The 16,788-nt window shown below is 36.2% G+C and overlaps 4 protein-coding genes across 4 annotated transcripts; 1 reads left to right on the top strand and 3 right to left on the bottom strand.

The window, feature by feature from the left end:
- The first annotated feature begins 1,345 nt into the window (after positions 1 to 1,345).
- Positions 1,346 to 5,509, top strand: AME3 (Protein kinase superfamily protein). Its single transcript, XM_086602897.1, has 12 exons — positions 1,346 to 1,500; positions 1,583 to 1,679; positions 1,782 to 1,808; positions 1,893 to 2,046; positions 2,135 to 2,183; positions 2,855 to 2,969; positions 3,162 to 3,253; positions 3,358 to 3,493; positions 4,478 to 4,542; positions 4,638 to 4,735; positions 4,939 to 5,044; positions 5,240 to 5,509. The coding sequence occupies exons 1-12, from the start codon at positions 1,408 to 1,410 to the stop codon at positions 5,375 to 5,377; spliced, it is 1,170 nt and encodes a 389-aa protein (XP_086459023.1). The 5' UTR covers positions 1,346 to 1,407; the 3' UTR covers positions 5,378 to 5,509.
- A 1,559-nt stretch (positions 5,510 to 7,068) lies between these two features.
- LOC147511065 (uncharacterized) lies at positions 7,069 to 8,716 on the bottom strand. The gene is given in 3 exon segments (XM_086602896.1): positions 7,069 to 7,318; positions 7,321 to 7,826; positions 8,539 to 8,716. Coding segments are annotated over 3 exon segments (801 nt in total). The 5' UTR covers positions 8,681 to 8,716; the 3' UTR covers positions 7,069 to 7,165.
- Positions 8,717 to 11,506: 2,790 nt separating this feature from the next.
- LOC147511064 (ubiquitin-like-specific protease ESD4) lies at positions 11,507 to 13,072 on the bottom strand. Its single transcript, XM_086599360.1, has 7 exons — positions 12,924 to 13,072; positions 12,672 to 12,833; positions 12,475 to 12,579; positions 12,329 to 12,392; positions 12,152 to 12,247; positions 11,940 to 12,043; positions 11,507 to 11,669 (listed from the first exon to the last, which is right to left on the bottom strand). The coding sequence occupies exons 1-7, from the start codon at positions 12,977 to 12,979 to the stop codon at positions 11,639 to 11,641; spliced, it is 618 nt and encodes a 205-aa protein (XP_086455486.1). The 5' UTR covers positions 12,980 to 13,072; the 3' UTR covers positions 11,507 to 11,638.
- Positions 13,073 to 14,262: 1,190 nt separating this feature from the next.
- On the bottom strand, positions 14,263 to 15,324 carry LOC147511063 (uncharacterized). Its single transcript, XM_086598344.1, has 5 exons — positions 15,123 to 15,324; positions 14,981 to 15,046; positions 14,822 to 14,902; positions 14,346 to 14,627; positions 14,263 to 14,283 (listed from the first exon to the last, which is right to left on the bottom strand). Exons 1-5 carry the CDS (start codon positions 15,228 to 15,230, stop codon positions 14,263 to 14,265), a joined length of 558 nt encoding a protein of 185 aa, XP_086454470.1. The 5' UTR covers positions 15,231 to 15,324.
- Between the last annotated feature and the right edge of the window lie 1,464 nt (positions 15,325 to 16,788).

Genomic DNA, 16,788 nt, shown 5'->3' with positions numbered 1-16,788 from the left:
TCAAAGCTTGGCTTCCCCGTGATTCTCTGTTGTTACCACTTGAAGATTAGGTGGAGTTGTAAGATTTCGGCCCATGAAGATAACATTGATGGTGTGCCATCTTGTCGTAAACTTGACTTTGATACAACGTTGTTGAATGGCGTGAGATCTGGCCGATACTTCCATCTTGCCTACTATCAAGAACACGTTATCGATCAAGTAACAAATTGAAGGGTTTGGGTGTGCAGCGGCGATGCAATAGTTCATGAGTTGGGGAACGAGCTTCGAAGTCTCGGATGCACAAATGATTTTTCTTTTTCCTCTCCGAGCACTATCCACTCTCAAAGATCGCCCTAACGGGTAGCCAAAATATACATTTTCCTCTTGTCAACTAACCAAAGGTGACACCTTTTTTCTTGTATTCTTGCGGAGCGCTGGGTATTAGCGAAGCGCCTAGCATCTTCGCCCCATCCTTCGCACCAACATATCATTCTCTCTTTACCACTAAGTTGATAGCAAACCCGTTCCCCACAGACGGCGCCATTTGTTACACCACAATACCGCGAACCATCATCCCACTAGTATGAGAGCTATATTTGAAATCGGCTGCACCAATTAGGTTGCCTACGTACCCATTTCGGGATCAACGCCAGTAGTTCACTTCCACTCTCTCCCTCTTTTATTGCCTCCATTTCCCCCCCTCCTCCCTCTCCTCTCTCTTTTTATATCCCTCTCTTAGGGTTACTCATGGGGCAATAGTTTGGTCCTGGGCCCATATTTTGGGCCCTATACACACTATGGTCTGGGCCTTATCTCTTGGCCCAGTACTTATGTGATACATCCCTGAATATGGCTACTACAAAAATTAACGTTCAACTTCCATTGGAATTCTTGTTTGTATATAAGTGAGTGAAAACCAAGATCATCGTCCCCAGATGCACAGTGGAGGCTTAATGGTGTACCGGGAAATAAGTCATTGTGTACATACTCATGGCGAAATAGATCGAGTGGAGGAATATTGTGAAAGCTGGTTACACTATAGGAGTACCACCAAGAAAAGTATAAGTAGTGAATACACCCATTCTTGTCTCTACTACTTATATATAGTAGAAACAGTAGTGAGTGGCTGTCTTTTCCATTGCCATTTTTTATCTCAAAAATATCCTTGAACAACTAAACAAATCCGCATTGGAAAGCCAGTGTAGGCAAAAGTCTAATAATACAGATTTGTCTAAAACAAGAATTGTCCAAGTTTTGTATTTTGAACTCTTTTCGTTACTCTGAAGAAAGAATTATGAGTGGGCCTGATCCATGGTTTTCAGCCCGGCCCATTGAATATAATTATTATAAATAAGAACCACCAGCACCATACGAGAACCGTACCGCCAATTTTTTTTTGTTGCAGACGGACAAAAAAGAAACAAGAAAATGGAATTACGAGAGACGGAATATCGAAGAAACAGAAAACGACCACGCGTGGGGGGCACGTGGGATGTGGAACCAAGTACTAGTAATTCAAGGGTATATAATTATTGTTTAAATATAAAAAGGGAAAATTAGTATAAAGAGTTGGTGGGTTGATTGTTTGATTGTTTGTATGTAGGCTATTATTAGGTTGGCCCCAGTTTCTCCACCTTTAAGGGAAGATGATTCCAAAGGGCATTACGTTTTTAACTACGGAGAAAATCTCACTCCTAGATGTAATAACTCTTTCTTTCTTGTTTTTTATTATTATTATTATTATTGTTTAAATTGCTTGCAATAGAATGATGAATGATGAATGTAACGTTGTTTGGTCGCAGATAAAATACTGAGCAAAATGGGTGAAGGTTAGCTGCCTAGTGCTCTGCTGTCTCTCAGATCATTTGTTTGTCATATGTTTTATCCATATCAGCAAGTTGCTAGTACTGTAGGCACGTTTGGCCGTGTTTTGGAATGTTGGGATCGTCAAACTCATGAGCTGCTGGCGATTAAGGTTGTTCGTAGCATACGCAAATACCGTGTTGCAGCGATGCTTGAAATTGATATTCTTCATCACCTTGCTAAAAATCAAGGGGGTGCTTTACAGTAAGTAATAATTTACCGGTCACATAATCTATTATCTCAATCATGTATCAATAGGAACCGTACTATCTCTATTTTGCATATTCTGCAGCTGCGTCCAGATTCGGAATTGGTTTGACTATCGAAATCATATATGCATTGTAAGTTCTCTGCCAAACTTCTCTGATGACAATTGCCAGTTACTTGTTAATCCTTTACATGGAGGAATTTCTCCATTTGCTTTTAAATGTTTCTCTTCCAGTAGGTTCAGCTTTTCTGGTAACCCACTTCCTTGTAGATTTTGTTTTACTCTTCATTTTTTGAAAGACTCTCGTCACTTTTGATTGTTTAACTTAATAACAGGGTAACATATCTTTGGAATATTGGTTTTATTTACCGGAAAACTTGTTTAATGAAAGGGTCTGGTTAAAGCGTGGTTCATAAAGTAATCAGATTATATTGACAGTGGCCTGTTGGCTAAGCATTGGGATGTTGGCGGCAAAGAACTTGGAATCATTTCCCACCCCCTGTTGGCACCAGGTGTTGACACAGAGAGAGAGTTGGGGTTGGGGGGAGGATAAGGACTACTTAGGGCTTTAAATTAGTATAATTATTAACCTTGTCTCTGTCTGTCTTGTGAGCTTCAAGATGCAGTCTTATCTAGTCTTTTTCTCTCACTGTGTGTATGTTGTTTACATTTGTACATGTTTCTTGAAATTTTAGTTGTTCACGTTTATTGTATATTGCTAATTTGTTACAACTGGTTCACTTGTAATGTGAACGCTCAAAAGTATTAAACATCTCTATGCATCAACTTCCATGGTGTTACCAGGTGTTTGAGAAGCTTGGACCAAGTTTATATGAATTTCTACGGAGAAATGGTTACTGCCCATTTCCTTTGGATCTTGTCCGGGAGTTTGGGCGTCAGCTTTTGCAGTCTGTAGCATGTGTGTGGAATATACAAACATTCTCTTCTCAATGCCCTAAACCATTTGTTTAGTTGAATTGGCTCCTTAAATCTTCTACATGATGCTGTTGATTTTCCGGGACTTGGCTCCTTGTGCTTTTTTCTAATTTTCTTTTCTTTTCTTTTTTCCCTTTGGGTCTAACCAATGGGTTATGGTTACCATATATTGTAGATATGCATGATTTGCATCTAATTCACACCGACCTGAAGCCAGAAAATATTCTTCTTGTATCTTCTGAGAATGTAAAGCTTCCAGGACGCAAGGTATTTTGCCTAGTAGTTACTGTGTACCTTTGAACATGGGATTTGAATATTCTATGCGAAGACCTCTCATATTGATGTTTGATATGCTGTTGAGTAATTCACAGGACTATCTAAAAATGACGTGTTTGCCAAAGTCAAGTGCCATAAAGCTGATTGATTTTGGTAGTTCTGTCTTTGAGAAGCAGGGTCATAATTCTATTGTTTCCACAAGGCACTATCGAGCACCAGAAGTCATTTTAGGTAAATTACTATAATTTTTCATTTTATTGTAAAATCTAATTCTTTTTTCTTACCCATATGAAAGAAAGGGTTTTATCTATGTTACATGGACACGCCATATTTTAAAAATTATCGTGTCAGATATGTGTCCATGTATCCAAATGCGTATTGTATGTGATATTGTGATGTACGGATGTACCTCTATTTTTGGTATTTCTACATGTTGGACACTTCATATCCGTGTCGGATACGGACACGTTATTGTGTCAATGTAACTTAGATTTTCATAATGTTTTCTGATTGGACCAAGTTTGAGCCTTACAATGCAACACGACCTTGGTTCTACTTAGAAACAACATGAATTTAACATAAGCTTTAAAAGTTATTGGTGACAGTCCATGAAGAACAAGTTTCTTTATAAGATTAGCTTTGTAGTATTTGAGTTGTTGTATTTGCTGAATGCTCTTTCTTGTGCTGCATAGATATTAAGTTTGGTCAAAATTTTTTAGTAGGATACGTTAAAAAATAATGTGACATCCTGATAAATGATTAAGAGGGTGTTTAACTTGTTTTTCGAGCTGGAATCCTGAAAGGTACTTATTTTCCTTGGTGACAAGAACTATAATATTCAACCCAACTCCAATGCTGTGTACTGCTCATTGGTGGTATTGTGGTTTTTGCATCAGTTCGTCTACTTTTTGTATATTTCCATCTTAAAGCATGAATTATATAGGTTGCTCAAGTTGCTGTCTGTGTGGCTAGCGTATAATCGTATATTGTCAAAAGTTTGATTACTTTTGGATTCTACAATCGCAACTAAGCAAATCTGACAAATTTGTGTTACTGCTTATAACGTATAATTAAAAGGGCATACAAATATATTTGCTATAGTTGGGATTCATTATTGCATGTTGAGTTGGATACCCTTAAGTCCTCAACGTAGATCCTGGATCTGCCCCTAATGAAGACCTGGTCTAAGTCCCATTTTATTTGGATCTATTACAGGATTAGGATGGAGTTATCCTTGTGATCTATGGAGTGTTGGTTGCATACTTACAGAGCTCTGTTCGGTGAGCATTCCCCTAGCTTTGTCAGAATTTCTATCAAGTTTCATTTTGAGTTGCGACTTCTTTCAGAATTTCAATGTGTGGTTGCTTTGTTTTAGGGAAAAGCATTATTTCAGACACATGAGAACTTGGAACATTTGGCAATGATGGAGAGACTGTTGGGACCTTTGCCAAAGCATATGATACGTCGAGCCAGGTAACTCCCCATTTACCCTGCGAAGGACTGCATTGAGACCGTACCAATAGTTATTATTATATTCTTAAATTGTTTAACTCCAATTGTGCTTGCTGGGCTTTTGAACTTTTTTTGTGGTTGCAAACTCGAAGCTGGTCAGATACTGTTTTTGGGTACCATCTTTTTGTTGTAGTTGATCTTTTTACCTCTTGGTTTATCTTCAGTCGTGACGCAGACAAATATTTTAGGAGGGAACGGTTAAACTGGCCAGAAGGAGCAGTTTCAAGAGAGAGTATCAGAGCTGTGTATCAAGTCGATCGTAGTATAAAGGTGGGTCTTTATTTTCTGGGGGTTATTTTGTGCGAGGTTTGGCTAATAATAAAACCAGAGGGTGTTTGACGTTTCTGGATAACATGGTATTTTTTCTGTATGGTTTGTGTACATCTTATTTTTGGCATTGTACCTCTGTATGTCAAAGCTGTCTTCTGATTTTTCTCTAAGTAATTCCCATTCCAATGATTGCAGGAACTAGTAACCCGGCATGTAGAACACAACAGATCTTCTCTAACTGACTTACTCTGTGGATTGTTGAAGTTTGACCCATCAGAAAGATTGACTGCTCGCCAAGCACTTGAACATCCATTTTTCATAAATCCAATTTAATACCAAGCCACTATGTATAATCTGTATCAGTGATAGTGTGTTTCTTGGATGCTCCTGTAACATAAAATTTTGAAATTATCAATTGAAGTTGTGTATGTTGTTCCCGTTAGATAAAAGAACCATTTTATTTCAGCAGATTTGTCAAGTTCTTTCAACAAAAGAACCGTTTTCTTCAGAACTAGTTAGAACATTCACTTTTTATAGTTTATTAAAGAGTTTGAAGTACTTTTCGACATTTAACAGGTTCATCTGGAATTGATGCGTAGAGTGTGTTGTTTTAAATGTCATCAAGATGCATCATCCTGTAGCAGAATTGGTATGTTTAGAACTGGAAATATACAGGTGCTCCGGAAGCATTACATTGCATAGTGCACAACTAAAAGCTTTCTGCTACGTGGTTAGAGATACAAGCATTATTATCTCCATAATTACTGTACTCCTGTAGAGTGTACTAAAGTTAGATGCTGTGGGTTGTGTTTGTTAGGGCTGAGTAGTTGGAATAACTTGGCGCACGTGTATGAAGATACCTGAAAATGAGAGAGACGGGGAAAGAAGAAAAGGAGTGGAGAATAATAAGACGGACTTCTTATGTATTCCAAACCATTGAAAAATGTGATTGTAACCCCTGGTATTCTCAATTTACACAGACGCTGATGAATTGTTTACATTTTGCCTATAATTTCACCTCTGTATGCTTTATATACAATGTTATTATTCATTTTCCCGGAAGCCTATTTCTTTAAATCAGCCCCAGGATTAATCAAGGTTCTACAAAAAATGAGAGTCAAGGAGAGAAGAAGATAGAGTTACTGCATTACTCCAACCATTTATGAACAATTAATATCGTTCTCTTGAACGCCTTTCTTTCCGTGAATTTGACACCCTTCATACTCGTGATTATCCAATTAGTGGTTCTATTTAAGAAATATTTAACTATGGAACCGTCTACAATTTTAAGTTATCATATAACTTCGCTTTTGTGTTTAAGTTTACCCTTTACTTTCTACAACTCTTGATTCCTGAATCAGAAGAAATCGAGGATATTATCACTTGAATGTTACCGAAAACTGTAAGATACATTTTGCGGGGTTGGAACTTGGAAGTTTCCAAACCAGATGATTTTTTTAGTAGAATGATCAATGCGGTGAAAATAATCCCGGGAACTTTTGTATAGCGTACGAGCGCGTTCATGCCCAAACAAAAACACAGAAACAGTTTACATACTTTTGTAGACCGTACACCCCCAGTTTCAGTAGTCAAATGGGTAAAATCTTGGTTTGATCGATTTATTTGTGCAACACCTTATAGTACTGGCCAGAGAACTTTTGGTAACACGGTGGCACTATGATATAAACACAAAAACAATTTTGGAGCAGAGGTGTTAAAACTAACAAAGTCGGTAAAACCTTTAGGTGATGATAACAGAGATATGGGAAAACTAACAAAGTCGGTAAAACCTTTAGGTGATGATAACAGAGGTATGAGACTCGAACCCGCCAACATTACTGATCTCATTTAAAACAGGCTCAATAAAACAAAAACGATTTTGGCACTTATCCTCTAACATGTCAAAAACATTATCTCATTCCTTACAAAGCTTGAAACGATTACAACAGCACACAGTTTTGGAGCAAACCTTTATTGTTTCACTGCAAGGAGCTCTATAATAAACCTAAAAAAGGAGTTTAATATACTATCTGAACATGTATTTGAGATAGATAAATTGAGCGAAATAACAAAGATCGTTCATAACACTATAAATTAAAGGTTGGGTTCAAGCTAACATAATTAAAGAGAAAGGCCACAGATAACAAAAACCATACAGACAGTACAATCCATGACAACTGTAGTAATAGCCCTGTACAGCACCAATACTGTCTGCAAGGCCTTACCGAATCCTTCTGCCCAACTATCTTCATCTACAGATTGATCTGTTTTCTTTATTTCCCCGCCTTCCCAGTAGCTGCTTGATTCTGATATAATAGCCATGCAAGCAAAATAGTTACATCAGTTAACAACACCAAATATACTGGCCTGGCAATTATGATGTTGCTCCTTGGCAAAGGAATTCTAAGATGAGACAGAACAACTAGAAGAGCTATTGCCATCGAACTAAGAAGACGAATATTCGAAGTGGCAGAAATAGAGGAGCAGAAGTTGTTGACTGTGAAAATTTGTGTGCGGTGAGAGTGTGAATCTCCACGTGGGCCTGGTTCATCAACTACAGAATTGGATGGACCACTAGCTGTTGATGGCACCAGAAGTGGTTGTTCTTTTCTGCTTATGTCCAGGGTAGGTGTTCTTGTTGTATCTACGCATGTCTCACATTTACGCAGCTGGGGAATCACCCTGCCAGCAGTGTCAATGGAAGCACTTCTAATAGATCCATTGCTGGTCTCCAGTCTCGCAAAATCAGTGCTGGCCACATCATCGTCTTCTTGAGAAGCAGCTGGAATACACCAAAGCAGAAACTAATTACTAAATATCGAATCACTAGAACATCACAACAGATACATTTTACACTTACTTTTAAGTATACAATATAAGCTTATAAAACCAAAACCCAAGTTAGTTGAAATTCAAAACCCATGTTGCCTTGGCAATTTTTCTCAAGTAGTACGACTGTAAGGCAGGAAAGTTAAGATTTATGAATTCAAAGAATTCCAGCCAAGACAAAATTACTTCTTATCCTCTCTCACTAAATGTTTTTAAATCTTTGAAAATCCTCAGTTCAGGTCCAAAGCTCCGTTATTTTCAACTGAGTACCATTGGCAGATTAAGGTCCATACTCCGTGTGACAATTCTTATTGAGTAGCATGGCCGTAAAGCAATAAAAGCAAAATGTTACCTTCTATTCTTTGTCCCTAAATGTTTTCAAATGTTTAAAATCCTCACTTCAGATCATTTAACGTGTATAAATGAACCATAGTTAGCACTTGCAGATTAGTTTTCATATTACATCACACGTATTTGACTTGTTTTACTTAAATTTGTCTGGCATGATTTTACAACTTTCAATTTGAGTTATAGATATCTCACATAATCACATGTATCTTGCCAATCTTATTGAAATGGCATTATTTAATATATATCAAATCAAACCCCACGTATTAGAGAAACAAGATTAAATATTCAATAAAAAGGGACAAATAAGAAAGTACCATTGGATTGATAAATCGAGGATTTTGGTGATGGTGATGGTGATGGTGATGGGAGGGAATCGAGTCTTCCCGTAATAAGAGCCAGACGATCTGCACCTTTTTCCAATATTCTCTTCCTTCTCGCACTCGCCAAACTCGCCATCCTCGTTTCTTTCTTTCTTTCTTTCTTTTCGATCGCTCAATTTCCTCTTTTATATATAAAACTTAGGCCCAGTAGTTAGCTATTTGGGCTCCCAATGGGTTTGGGCCTTTGGGCTTTGCTACTTTTAAGTTTCAAAAATTGACAGCCCTTAGAGCATTCTCAATGCAAGGGATTTATTTCCCCCCACCCCCCTATCACCTCCACTTAAGCAGTTATTCTCCATTTTTTCACCATTTCGGTGAAAAGCAAAGTGAAGTTGTGCAATGCAAAGGTGAGAAAAAAAATCTCGGACGGGATGTTGGATTTCGTCTGGAGGCTTTTTGATTGAGACGAAATGTAACATCCCGTCTGGTATTTTGTCTGAAGTTAAAAAAAAACTGAAAAAAATCGAAAATACACGAGAGACGAAATGAAACATTCCGTCCGGAAAAAAAAAAACATACGAGACGGAATCCAACATCCCATCCGAAGATATGTCGAAGGTTTTACCTTGGTTTTAACTTGGCAAAATAGTCACCAGTTATTCACGTGTGCATTGGGCATTTATTTTTCACAAAATGGAGGTGACTATTTTCACAAACTCCCCATTTTCACCTGCATTGGGAATGCTCTTAAAAAGATATTTTTGTCTCCCGCAATCAAGGAAGAGAAATCTATTGTCAACAAGAAAATAGTAAAACCACCAAAAGAGTTTCGTTTTCTCTCAATGCAGCAAAGTCTGTGATGTAACGGAATGGTGTAGGGACCACGTATAAGTTGGATTGTGACAAGATTTTTTTGGGTAATTGATTGTTGTTTCGGTAGTAAACTGCTTCAACACAACGAGAGCAATGGTAAAGAACGCACTAAGAAACAGAGAAATTTGATGTTGGGGGAGATAAAACTGAACCAAGATAATGGCTGCCTACGTACCCAAGATCTATTCTCTAGGGATCAAGTTTCCACGTCGTTCTTAGAAACTAGAAACGAATCCTTATGAGTTATGAGACAAAAAAACTTTTTAGACTCATAAAAGAACCGGACTCATAAGAGAGACCAACTCCTTTTCGCTTTTTGTTTTGACATGATGGTCAAACTTCTGTTTTTCGGTTTTAGCTTTCCTTTTGAGTTAAGTAGGAAATCATAATCCGATGTTTTCACATGGATGTCTTTATATACACCAGTTTGTGGTTTCGCCCACAAACAATTAAATAGGCCCAACGTATATTTTCGATGGATCAAACAGAAAAACACTTATCTAATCCAAACTCTTATCTAATCCGAATTTTTATCTACTCCACATTTTTATCTAATCCATATTCTTATCTAATCCGAAGTTGGCATCCAGTTTTTAACTTCATTTTATTTCTATTATTATGAAACTGCCCCTACATTTAATTTCAACGGTCTAATCCTAAAATCGCTATTCCGCTGGCATGCGTCGTCGAAATCAATTTTCGTATTATTACATAATGCGTTCGGTACATTTTCGGCACTCAATTTCTTTTGAAATTTTTTCTGTGCATCTTTTATTTTTTCAGTGCATTTTTCAGCCATTTTTTAACTACATTGCGTCCTATATGCGTTAGTTTGATATTCTTTCGTTTTTGATAGTTAACGATTTTTTCCGATTGTCCATTTTCCTATCGTTTACGTTCACACGACACTTTGTTATACATTCCGCTTACTCTTTTCTTATTCCAAGTTTTCCTTGATTTTTCTTCTCTTCTTTGCCATGTGAACTTTGTTCGCATGACAAAGAGGGGGCGGTGTTTCGACCCCCACCTACGTGGCAAACGTCCATTACTAGGGTCTCTATTTTATTCATTTAATCAACAGGGCTAAAGCCCAATTTGCAATATCATGGATCAATGTACAGGCCCATTAACTCATGTGTCTAAGGCTGAACCTTAACCACATAGCTTGCCACTAATGTACATTGATTTATGTCCAGATTCATTTCTTATCAAAGAGATAATTATTAGTTGAGAGTTATAGTCTATCACAATTACTCAAACTACAAGATTACTTGAGCTACAAGGACTCTCTACTCTACCTCTATAAATACCAAACTATTTTTCATAAGGAACTACGTGGAAACTTGATCCCTAGAGAATAGATCTTGGAGTGAGGGCAGACCATTATTTGGTTCGGTTTCATCTCCCCAACATCAAATTCCTCTGTTTCTTAATGCGTTCTTTACCATTACTCTCGTTGTGTTAAAGCAGTTTACTGCCGAAACAGTCATGTTAATTATTCTTTGGTTGAATGCAGTTGCATCCAGCACTACTAAAAAAAGGCCTTTTTATGACAATTTTTAGCTGTCATGAAATACATATCATGACACTTTCTGATTGAAAAACTAGCCGTCATTACTAAGGGTGTCATAAAAAGTCAACCAAAACCGTCATTAAATTTATGACGGTTCATAGAAGGATGTCTTAAAAGGTCCTCCCATTATGACATATATTAGTCTTTAAAACTTCATAGTAGGTATATTTTATTATGACACCTCATATGTAACCGTCAATAAATTAACAATATTTTCTAACAGTTCACGTCAGAACCGTCATGAAATGCCCATTGACTACTGTAGAACAGTCATTTTATGGGAAAAAAATACGTCATCAAATAGTTTACACTGTGACAGTTCTTCTAAAACCGTCATTTTTTTTTATATTATATATATTATTATTATATTTTTCCAGTAAAAAAATACTCCATGATAACCTGTAATTCAATTCCTAACCTGTAAACTTATTTCACCAATAAAACAGCTATAAAATTCTCAAAAATAAAATTAGAACATCTACAGTAACTTCAACCCATATATTTTCAAATCATTCGAAAATACTTATTCCTTACATCAATTTATCATTTATCCAACATCACTGAAAAATGCTAAATACATTTATTTGATAGCACAATCAACCAAACTAAAAATCATTCTAATCAACTCTATCATCAACAAATTAAGCATTATCCATCGATCGATCGAACATTGTCAAACCTAAGAAACAAATAAAGTAAAGAAACATTATTAGTATATTTGCTACCAAAAGCTCAAGCCACTGACCAAAAACATATTATTTTATATAGGCATGAAGATAACAATGCGATGGGACCTAGTTCTCACAACGGAAGAAAAAATAAATAAAAATACCTACAATGCAAATGGGCTGTGGTTCAAGATATACACTACTACATTTAAAGTCATCCCATATCTCAAAGCAGCAAACAAAAAAAAAAAAAATACTATTATCGCAATACATACACATACATTTGGCTTGGCGAGATAAATCGTTCGATGAAGTCAATAAACTCCATACGAATTTCAATAAGCTCAGCAGTGGTATAGGTGATAGTGTTGGCCAACTCCATTAGCTACACGAGTACATAAAGTCAACAAAGAATTTAGTATATATGATATACGTTTACAAGAAAGAATTACATAGATATTTTAGAATATATTAACAAGAAAGATTTGCTAACCTTTGTCTTAATTGATTGACTAGGATCCATCATAAAATGTCTCATGAAATGCAAGACATAATATCCACACTCGTATCCTCCTGGTTGAATTGGGCACTACACGAAAACATAAACAAATTGTCAAAACACATTCAATACACTAAGTAAATCTTTCACATTCAAGTACTGTATATTTACCTTGACATAGTCCCACTCTGGTTCCACTCTTTTTCCTTCACTTAATGCTAATGTTTTCATCCCACTAAAAAAACAAACTTTACAATTAAATTACAAGTTGTTTGAATATATGACATACAAAATAAAAATAAGATTCATCAACTCACGTGTTCACCATGCATCTTAGCTTTATATCAGGGACACCTCCAATTGAATCAAGAAAATATACTTTTTTTGCACTTACGTCAATAATTACCAAAACCCAATGAATCCTATACAACCATATATAGGAGTTAAGAAAGTACAAAAAATAAAAATAAAATGAGAATGCATATATGTTAAAGAACATGACCAACAAGCATACCCCGAATTGTACGGAAGAAAAATAACTTGGTCTCTTTGTCTTGCCATTAATCTATTTGAGACCAAACAATTCATCTCTTTTTTGTCTGCATATAAGTTGAAATCACCAGGATAACAGAATCCAAACCTCTGTCGAGAACTTTCGTATTTCTCATACAAATATCTAAAAGAATATCATACTACCATTAGTACGACATGTATGCATAAATTAAACAACTCATCTCTTAAAAAATAAATCCAAGATTCCACTCACCTGATATATACTACAATGCAATTGGCATTTAACATTTGCTTATGACAAATATCCATTATTTCATCTTTTGCAATATAAAATTGTAGTTCACGCTAAAAAATCCTCGTGTCCATTTCACTTATATGATTTCCCTTCATTATATTGCCCACCAAAACCGCAAATTCTTCAAATATAATTTCGTCATGCTCATCACATTGAACCTCATTTTGCTATAAAATAAAAATAAATAAACAATGAATAATAAATACAAATAGGTGCTAATTTATATAAATATTGGTAGAAAAATATAATAGAATACATTTTACCTTATTATCAAGTATGACAAAGTCACGAGGTCAAGCCACGTGGTAACCGACTGCACCACCTACCCTGGTAATGTCATCATCAGGAATTGGTCTTGGTAGAAGGGCAATCGCTGAAATTGCACGTATTATTTGTACACGCACATAGCCTTCACCCATTCTATCATTATGGATCTTGTCATCCGGTCCAAACCCTTCAATTATACAAACATCAGCAACAACATTGCTTTTGGACCCCAAAGCAAGTTTACACTTTAAAACAACCACAAACATTAAAATAATTGTAAATTTAAAATTCTAGTGAGTACCATGATTAATTATTTTAGAAATTAGAGATTTTACTTTCTCATTTCCTGATTTAGGTTTAGAGATTGGCATAACACTTTTGGCTTTATTAGCACCATTATCATTGCCTTTTGATCCGGCTTTAGCACCATTATCATTGTCTTTTGATCCCACAGCCTAACAAACATTATAAAGACAATTTCAATAGATATTTGTAAACTATAACTATCACTTTTATTTAATATCAAAATGACAAGTACTTGCTTGTTTCCTAACATAGGTTTTAAGATAGCCAAATTGTCAAATACCACAAAGTCACTTGGCCAGGCCACATGGTAGCCAATTGCACCTCCTACGGTGGTAATATCATCATCCGGAATCGGTCTTGGCAGAAGAGAATTTGCCAAAATTGCACGTATGATTTGTACACGTACATAGCCTTCTCCCATTCTATCATTATGGATCTTGTCATCCGGTCCAAACCCCTCAATTATACAAGCATCAACAACAACATTGCTTTTGGACCCCAAAGCAAGTTTACACTTTAAAACAACCACAAACATTAAAATAATTGTAAATTTAAAATTCTAGTGAGTACCATGAATAATTATTTTAGAAATTAGAGATTTTACCTTCTCATTTCCTAATTTAGGTTTAGAAATTGGCATAACACTTTTGGCTTTATTAGCACCATTATCATTGCCTTTTGATCCGGCTTTAGCACCATTATCATATTCTTTTGATCCCACAGCCTAACAAACATTATAAGGACACTTTCAATAGATATTTGTAAACTATAACTATTACTTTTAGTTAATATCAAAATGACAAATACATGCTTGTTTCCTAACATAGGTTTTGAGATAGCCAAATTGTCAAATACCACAAAGCCACTTGGCCAAGCCATGTGGTAGCCAACTGCACCTCCTACAGTGGTAATATCATCATCCGGAATCGGTCTTGGCAGAAGAGAATTTGCCAAAATTGCACGTATGATTTGTACACGTACATAGCCTTCTCCCATTTTAACATTATGGATATTGTCATCCGGTCCCAACCCCTCAATTAGAATAGCATCCGCAACAATATTGCTTTTGGACCCCAAAGCCAGCTTACACTTTTGAAACAACAGAACAATTGACCATAACATTATTGGTAGGTTTAAAAGTTTCAAAAATTAAAAAACATTTACCTTCTTATTTCCTGATGACGGAATAGATATTGGCATATCACTTTTGAGTTTATCACCGTTGTAAAAACATTTACCTTCCTATGCCTCTCTAACTCATTAGTAAAAAAAAAAACTATTACCTGCTTGTTGCCCGACTTATGTTGAAAGACTGCCACTTTGCTATTAAGCTTAGCAACACTACTGTTCTTCAAGCCCACATCCTAAGAGACATAACAGTGAATTTAAAATCAACAATCTTTTAAGTAACATTTAAAGATTGCACGTTAAATAACATATACCTGCTCATTTCCTACTTTTAGTTTAGAGACTGCCTCGTCGCTTTTGGATTTAGCACCACTAATTGCCTACACACATATTGAACAAGTTAATTCAAAACTGAAAAAGTATTTACATTCTGTAGCCATTTATTTAAAGTAATACCTTTCTCGACTTCTTTCTCGAATTCACACCCAATGCTCTCTCAAGACATTTATTAATTGTCTTGTTGTTAGTGCCAGAAGATAATATATCATCATTTGGACTTTCCATTCACTTTTTACTATTATTCTTGGAACCATTGGAGGCAACTTTCTCTATGTGTTGCAAGCTAATCACTCCTTGTAAGGTCTCCAACTCTCTCACTCTTTCCTTTAATGCCTGGCTTTCTTCCTCTTTCTTACGGATCGTGGCCTGGACTCCATCTCTGCTCTATGTGCTTTTGATCCCCGTTTAGGGAGATTAAAGTAATTAGTTGGAGTGACATATTTCCCTCCTGCTCTAACCTTGCCACAATGTTTTGGAGTCCCCAATGCCTTCGTAAGAACATCATCGCTTCCTTGGGTTACTAACTTCCCTTCAGCCTCTTCCTTTTTAGTTGGTCCTGCGAAAACATTCTCTCTTCTTAAGCAAGATAGATTATACTTTTACTGAGAAAGAAAATATCAACCCATCATTCTCAACGTGTGTTTTCTTAGTGAGTGTAGCTAACTGGTGAACTGGCCATGCCTAATTGGGACTGTTGACGGCTTGTCACGGGCTGACTGGTGGACTGCCAGTGCTTTTTGGACCTGTCAAGTATTGCGGGTGGACATGAATGGTATGGACATGGTCTGTTTAAGTTTGATATTGATTTGTAAAGGACTGAACAAGGTCTAACATGAGCTGGAACAAGCCTGTGGGGTGCTAAACATAGCCTGAAAGTGCCTGAAATTGGCATAGAGAGGGAAATGAAGAACACTTGTTATTGAGCAGATAGAGGTAATTTCAGTAACGGGATTTTAATCTAGTTGCACAATATCATGAACACTGGATAATGTCATTAACAAGTTTATCTTAACATTGTCTTTCTCTTTCCCCATTCATCTGAAAAGGATAATAAAGAAGTAGTTGCAATGTTGACAAAGGTTTACAAATAAAAGTGATGAACCAAAAGAAAGAAGTAATGAACCAAAGACAAAAAGGACTTTGCGTAAAAGTAAAATGAGAGAAAATTAGACTATAATAGTGCACCCTATGTTGTTAATTCTCATCAGAATATGTTGTCGCTAGTATTCTTTAAGAAATAAAGGATCTTTTGAAAGGAATAACATTAGATTATACGTAGCAGTAATGGTAGTTAAAGGCTTTTTAAAGTTGGAACCTAAGCAACAAAACTGAATTAGTTCTTCCTTTAGTTCAGGTCTTCAATGATTCAAGTTGCATGGATTAGCAAGCAGTAGGAAGGTTTCAATGATTCAAATGCACCAAAGACTACATCTGACTGGAATCACGGAGTTCTCAATTTCATAGTTTATCCTATGAATTGATATATAAGAATTTACGCCTGACATTGTAAGAGCAAGTGATAAACTAGGCATATAACCATTACAAAAGAAAATTACCCGATAACAAAAGCAACACGAAAAACTTATCTGATGATAGTCACCTTTCTGTTTTCTTTATCAAAAGGTCCCACTATCATTCACTACCACCCCACCAACCCCATCACCACCATCAATTAACACAATCAAATTTATTGAGGGACTGAGGGGTATTATAAAGCAAGATTTCAATCAGACACAAGAGAGTAGTAGTTTTCGTCTTTATCAATTGAAACCAACAACACACA

Source organism: Coptis chinensis, chromosome 3 (genome assembly GCF_015680905.1).
Source record: "Coptis chinensis isolate HL-2020 chromosome 3, ASM1568090v1, whole genome shotgun sequence".
NCBI classification, from domain to species: Eukaryota; Viridiplantae; Streptophyta; class Magnoliopsida; order Ranunculales; family Ranunculaceae; genus Coptis; species Coptis chinensis.
The sequence above is the reverse complement of the archived record's forward strand: the minus strand, read 5'-3'. Positions and strand labels throughout refer to the sequence as shown.